Genomic DNA, 6,707 nt, shown 5'->3' on the forward strand with positions numbered 1-6,707 from the left:
CTCAGGAAATGAGTTGCTTTTACTCGTACGTGCACGAGGTTTATTGTGAAAGTACTGAGCGGAAGTGAGCCGTTGGCTCCGCGCGCCGTAGGACAGAACGCGGCGGCTTCTGTGAACGGAGCGAACGCGTTGACGGTGTTTTAGTCAGAGTTCAGCTGCTCACTCTTCATCGTCTGTGCGCGACTACGACGGAGCAGCGGCGAGTACAGCGTTTATTTCCTGAGGACAGAAGTTAACGATAACAAGCACGAGCCTGTAAAGGTAATGCTGTTATTAGTTCAGTGTTCTACCTGTTCCACAAACGTTCCAGACACAGAACGTACATTGGGTTCAATGTATTTTACCCAGAGTCATATTTTAAAATGTGCCACATTAGATGTTTTTAGATCGTGTCCATAGAACCCATATGGAACCTAATAATGAAATCGGTCTGCACGTCCAGGAAGAAGAAAGTCAGCAGCTTTTTTGTTATTGTCACGGCTTTTTGTCAAAGTGAACACAGATCCAAACTATCTAAAGTCAAACGTAAAATCAATACCTCCTTTGGGTCAATATCATGTCTTTTTACCAGATGTCTTAATATTTGGCTGGATTCATTCCAATGCTCCAAAGGCAGAGCAGCATTTCTGACTGATTTATGAGTCCCCTGATGTGTGATTTTCAGAAGTGTGTTTGTGTGACTCTAACCTGACAGCAACAGTGATAACTGATTCACATCTGGTTCAGGTGAATATTCCTAGCTTAGGTTTTAATTCATCATCTTTGTACCAAGTTTATTACATGAGACATGTAGTAATGTAATATGAATGGTGTCTGAAGCAGTAAATAAAGACCCAATTAGTAGTGACAGGTTTAGGCTTGACCTGATGCAGATGCAGGGGCTCGGTGACGATGACATGGTGGATGGAGACCTGGGAGACGGGATGGGGGGCAAAAAAGCACCCAGCTCCACACGGAAGAAGAGCCAAAGTGCGAGGAGAAGCTCAGAGCCTCAGCTTCCTGGAGCCGAGGACGCAGCCTCGATCCCCGGGCTGAAGATCACAGAGGAGCAGAGAGCTCGCTGGACGGCGCCATGCTGTGGTAGGAAACAGCTGTGTGTACATCATTAGCAATGACACGTGTGCAGCTGTAAGGACGCTCCGTGTGAACCAACAGGCTCCTTGCTGGACCTCTCTAAAGATGAACTGAAGGACCGGCTGAAGGCAGCAAGTGAGGTGAGAGCATGGCTGCAGGTGAAGGCAGCGTCCACGGCGGCACACGCATGTGACGATGCTGTGTTGGCAGGTGATAGACGCGCTGTGCTGCGAGCTGGACGTGGCTCATCGTTACCTGGAGGGCAAGTACGAAGCCCTGAAGATCCTACAGGGGAAGGTAAGGGTCACCACAGGTCCCGTCCTTTAACACTCAGTGTCCGTGGCTTCAGTCTGGAGCTGACGTCTGTCACAGTTTGCCTTGTGTTTCCTCAGCTCAGTGAAATACCTAACAAAGAAGTGGGACTTGATTGACTAGAGGATGTAATGAGGGCGGGACAGGGAGGGGAAGGCCTCATTCCAGCCTTTTGCCTCGTTTAAACTAAAGTCTGCCCAAAATCCCACATTGAATTGTGTGGCTGTCTGGGCCTCTCACCCTCTCACTGCTTTGCCCTGATGTGGGTCAGTGATCAGGCTCATCCCTCCAGGACCTGTTTGTGGCCTGGTCTTTGACGTGTTGGAACTGTTGCCTTAATGAGTTGAGCAGCTGACTGTGCTCTGCTCCTGTCACAGGCCATCCTGGACAAAGCCACGGGTCACACTAAAAGTCTGCTGCAGAAAAGCGAGGAGCGGGCCAAAGAGCTGGAGAAGGTAATGCTGGTAACACACAGGCTGCAAGTGAAGCTGTGCTCCCGTCAGCGAGACCTCAACACTCTTTGAGTTAGACGCATGTACAGTCAGGCCCTGGAAGACTCTGATTTACTTTCATTCAAACTACCTTCATTCAACCGCAAGGTTTGACTGGAAATGACACAGGCTTCTTCCAAACGTTAATAAGATGATGTACAAGAGGCATCATTGTGGAAACTGCTGAACAGGACAAAGAAAAAGGTCTTCCTTTTTATGGTGAAATGAAACAAAAATGGAATTGATTGGCCACAATGATGAGACCTTCAACCCTAAGAACCAGGAGCCTAATCACAGTAAATAGGAGCAACACATCAGCCTCCTCAACGGCAGCGTGAGGCAGAGAAGCTTGGCCTTCAGCACCAGTGGACATTTCAGCACCACAAGTGGTGAACATGTGGTTAGCGGACAAGTCGTTAACATTCTGCCAATGCCTCTTATTGTCGTCTTATTATCTTTGGGGAGATGCCTGTGTCATTTTCAGTCAAAAAATCTTTTTGGTTGAATAAAAGTAGCTTTAGGTCAGAATTTTCCAAGGCTTCCCACACAGGTGTGCAAGAAACACGTGCATTTGTACATTCAGTTCATTTTTACCATAGCTTCAGTTCATTTGACTTTAGCTGTTTACCTGTAAGAAATATGTCAGTGTTTTAAATAGCAAATTAAATGAAATCAAATCCAAGCACGAGGTATAATGCACCAAAAACTTCGGTCTGTATTGTATATATATATATGAATTATATGCACTTCCTCATATATTCACATTATTAATATTAAGATAATTATGACATTATTCTAGCTGTTTAATGTTGTTAAGGAAGTCTGTGTTTGCGCTAAAGGCAGAAACTGCTGTTGATTCTTTTCTATCAGTGACTGTAACACAGCAGCAGCAGGCTTTAGACGGGACGGCCAAACAGTGCTCATCCCTTGAATTGAGGCAGAAGCAGATTTATTAACCTGAAAATGTAATTTTGTAGCTTATGTTGATCCATCCTTCACCTGAAGCAAATGAAATGTTCTTCTCATGAACCAGGAAGTGAACAGTCTGCAGTGGGAGATCAGCTTCAAGCAGGTCCAGATGAAGAGGTCGGATCAGACCTGGGAGCAGAAGTACAGCAGGTGGGTTCTGTCCTCCCGCTCACGGCGCTGTCTCCACACACTGGGTGGTAACTTACCCTTGTTATCACTCTCATCAGAATCCTGAGTGAGAACAAGAGTCTGAGCGACAGCCTGAAGGAGAGAGAGCAGGAGACGCTGCAGCTCCGGGCAGAAAACGCAGGTAAATGCTCAGTGATGGAGCCCGCTGTGCGGTGAGCCGGATCCACAGCTGGCAGCCATGCTCTCTGACCATGTGTGTGCAGCGCAGCGCCGGCAGAGCCAGGAGCTGCTGTCCATGCTGAGCGTGAAGGAGCGGAGGCTTTACCAGGGCACCGCCCCCCCGTCGGGCCCCGACAGGGACGCCAGCGTCCTGGAGGTGGGTCATGAGTGGAGACTGCAGCACCACGGTGGCAGCGCCCGCACGCAGCCAAGCAACCGCTATTCACAGCCTTCAGCACGTCCAACATTCTGTTCTGAAATACAATTATAAAATCTAGCGCCACTGACTGGGAGGTTTCCTGACCTCAGGCATCACAGTCAGTGGAGTTGTAGTTAGAGCTGGTTTCTGGGAGGCGCTGAGAGGGGTTTGTAGACGCTGACGCTGGTCTGATGTGTGTTTGCCACAGCTGGCTGTGCTGGGGGCCTGCCAGTGTCCTGGTGCTGCTGACGCCTGTCCATGCAGTCACACAGCAGCTGCCAGCAGAAAGCAGCTCATCCAGCTGCAGCAGGAGGTGACGTAGCTGGTGTTTTTATTTCTAACCGACCCTTTGAGCGCCAGGGCTAGCTAAAGTGTGGCAGTCAGGCAACAGTTACATGATCACATGGTGGTGGAGGATCAGCTGGGCAGGAGGGTCATGGGGTGGGAACTGGAGCCGCTGATTATTGGCTGGAGGTGCATCATGTAGAGCCATAAACGGATGCTGAGACGCCGTACGTGTGTGTGATCCAGCTGGATGCGCAGCGTCTGAGGAGAGAGGAGGCCCTGACGGTGGCGGACGCGTTCCGCATCGCGTTCGAGCAGCAGCTGAAGAAGCGGAGTGAGCACCTCCTGCTGCTGGCTGAGGCCAACGCGCTCAAGTGTCATCAGGGCAAAGGCGACGGTGAGTGTGCTCAGGAACAGACTGCTGATGCCACCGTGTGTCCGTGACAAACACAGCCACACCATGCGCTGCTGGGGCGGTTTGATGTTAGTGCAGGACACAGGTGTTGACTGATGTGCTGCTCTGCGTTACTCCCTAGAACCACGGCATCAAACACGAGCTTATCAGAACCAGAAATCTAGTTGACATTTATCATCATACAGTATATTAACATATTCACATTTGCTCTTTAATTTGAATTGCAGAAACATGTCAGTGAAGTACAAAAGAAGGTAAACATGAGTTTGGGTGGATTTGATCTTTCCTGGTATTTTGTTAAATGGACGTTTGCTTGTCTTATTGGTCCAGGGCTCAACAGGAGTCCTTCCATGAGCGTGGGCCAGAGGCTGAGGGCGCTGCTGCCGTCCAGTCTGGACGTCAACATGTCGGCCGATCTTTTAGTGACTCTCGACAGACTGCTGGACTTGGTTCGTGGCTGAAGTCTGTTTCTCCAGATCGTTATTCGTCCCTAGTTACTAACAGCGTGCTTCCTCTCCAGCTCAATGACAAGGAGGAAGCCTTGGCTCACCAGAGGAAGGTTAGCATCATGCTGGCCCGCAGCGCAGAGCAGCTGCAGAGGCAGCTGCACCTGGAGTCCCATCAGCGGCCGTCCAGCCTCCTGCCAGAGCCGCCGCACGGCGCGACACAGCCCCGAAGCCTGTCAGCAGCCGGTCCACCTGCACGGCAGCACACCGAGCTGCCACATCCACAGCTTCAGCCACAACACGAGCCTTCAGACAGATCACGGGCCGCCGGCCAGACCCCGTGTTGTCAGGAGAGCCACGAGTCCTGATCCACACAGGAAGTAGCAGACAAAACCAAGGAACACAGACTGGAACAGGAAGTCCACATCCGTAATCATTTTACAGATGCACAAAACAATGGAATGGTGCACAGATAATGGACACATTATTCAGTGTGTATGATTATTATTAATATTCTCAACAGAGTAGCCTGCTGTACTTCTATTTAAGTAAATTATTTGTGTATTCCAAACAAAGTAATGTGAATCAACTGTGACATTTCAACTCGATATTTACATATCGATATTATAATTATTATACGATATTTGCCCGACCTGTCGCCGAGCTCCCTGCAATGCGAGCGCGCGTCCAGCAGAGGGCGCTGCAGCTCCACCGCCGACCTCCGGCCGTCGGGCCGTCAGCGCTGACGCCGCCGGCCACCATGTGACCGTCCTGACACGCCAACAAAGTCATTGTGTTTATTTAACACCGTGTTTTCGCCGCATTGGTTCACAGCAAGCGCCTTTTCTCTAGTTTGTTGTCGTGCGGGGCTGGAGGTGGGGCCGGGTCCGGGTCCGGGTCCTCAGGGCGTCCGTCCCGTCCTGCTTCAGGATTTACTGTGAGTCGGCCGCGTGGACGCGGCGCCGTGAGGACGGAGGACAGTCGTCGTGTGAGACGCGTGGATGAAGGACCGACGCTGAGACGATGCGCTCTCCGGCCTGTTCACTGCAGGCCGATGCCGTGGAACAGTGTGAACAGGGCGCACGAGACTCGGACTGGCGCGCGTGAATACGAGTGAATGCGCGTTAGAGACAAGCCGTGACCTGGCGAGTATGAACTAAAGTCATACGATAAATAAGAGGAAATAAATTTGGAACAATTTGTGATATTTTTCGTTTTCTGATTTTATTCTAATTCGTGCAACAAATGAGCGCATTGTCGGTTGCGTCAGAGAGAAATTAATACGGGCTGGGTCGGATATTGTCGGAAAATGTAAAAAAAAAATTAAGAAATTGTATTAAACATCAAGTATTTATTAATATTTTAAAATATAATTTTCGCAAGTTTTCATTTATAGATTGTCTGTTTTTAAATGAATTTCTACTACGGAGAGAAAATCAAAACTGGGCTGTGACCCAGATTGAGGTTCACTGTTCACCGACGAGCGCGGTCTAACAGCGCTGAAAGGATCGACATCTGCCAGAATCAGCCAATGGAACACACACTAGTAACATTGAAAAGCGGGGATTAAGACCACTTTCTAATGTGAGCCCAGAAGCCAGGCAGCGGCCCGCGAGCGTCATGGATCGCCCGGAAAAGACGCTCTGCTCTCGGACTCTTTCATTCCTACATGTGTGAATTATTTCTAAGTGTCACCGTCGCGTGTGGCCTGAAGATCCCACGAACGTTCGGTCGTCGAGGAATCCTCTGCACCAGCGTCGCGCTCCTGCAGCACATCTGCGGCAGCTTTTTCATAATTACGTTTGCTTATTGCACATTTGCACAGACAGATGTTCACGGACACTTTATGCCTGAAACAAAATGTTGTGGGAAATAGTTTTGGTCAAAAAAAAAAATCAACAGAAACGCCTAATTTGTCAAATGTAATTAATAACAAGTAATGTCGCAAGAAACAATAATATCATTTCCATAAAATTTGAATTAGAATTTTCTGACTATTTTATAATGTGCCTGCTTTAAGATGCTCCACGTATACATGAACATAACTATTGTGAATTTTGAAAATTAAATTAATTTTGTACAACACAAATATTCGTTGTTTTTAATTATTTCAACCAAATGAGAATATAATTATTACAAGTATTTACAAACACTGAGAGATAATAATT

At 48.5% G+C, this 6,707-nt stretch overlaps 1 protein-coding gene across 3 annotated transcripts; it reads left to right on the plus strand.

Moving 5' to 3' along the window:
• The first annotated feature begins 72 nt into the window (after positions 1–72).
• ccdc125 (coiled-coil domain containing 125) lies at positions 73–6,628 on the plus strand. 3 transcript variants are annotated; one of them, XM_029135399.3, is made up of 12 exons: positions 73–261; positions 873–1,080; positions 1,156–1,214; positions 1,285–1,371; positions 1,764–1,841; positions 2,911–2,996; positions 3,074–3,156; positions 3,239–3,351; positions 3,602–3,706; positions 3,925–4,075; positions 4,424–4,542; positions 4,614–6,628. In XM_029135399.3, exons 2-12 carry the CDS (start codon positions 873–875, stop codon positions 4,905–4,907), a joined length of 1,383 nt encoding a protein of 460 aa, XP_028991232.1. In that variant the 5' UTR covers positions 73–261; the 3' UTR covers positions 4,908–6,628. The 3 variants fall into 3 exon arrangements, with proteins under 3 accessions (XP_028991232.1, XP_028991233.1, XP_028991231.1); XM_029135398.3 differs by lacking the exon at positions 73–261 and having other exon boundaries at positions 271–1,080; XM_029135400.3 differs by lacking the exons at positions 73–261; positions 3,602–3,706 and having other exon boundaries at positions 269–1,080.
• The last annotated feature ends 79 nt before the right edge of the window (positions 6,629–6,707 follow it).

This window comes from Betta splendens, chromosome 19 (genome assembly GCF_900634795.4).
Source record: "Betta splendens chromosome 19, fBetSpl5.4, whole genome shotgun sequence".
Classification (NCBI taxonomy): domain Eukaryota; kingdom Metazoa; phylum Chordata; class Actinopteri; order Anabantiformes; family Osphronemidae; genus Betta; species Betta splendens.

What these genes read in the sequence shown, in the direction of transcription:
- ccdc125 (XM_029135398.3), top strand. Translation starts at nt 807, where the DNA reads ATGGTGTCTGAAGCAGTAAATAAAGACCCAATTAGTAGTGACAGGTTT. An exon ending in GGCTGAAGGCAGCAAGTGAG is followed by an intron (nt 1,215 to 1,284) that starts GTGAGAGCATGG and finishes CTGTGTTGGCAG; the next exon opens with GTGATAGACGCGCTGTGCTG. An exon ending in GCTCCGGGCAGAAAACGCAG is followed by an intron (nt 3,157 to 3,238) that starts GTAAATGCTCAG and finishes ATGTGTGTGCAG; the next exon opens with CGCAGCGCCGGCAGAGCCAG.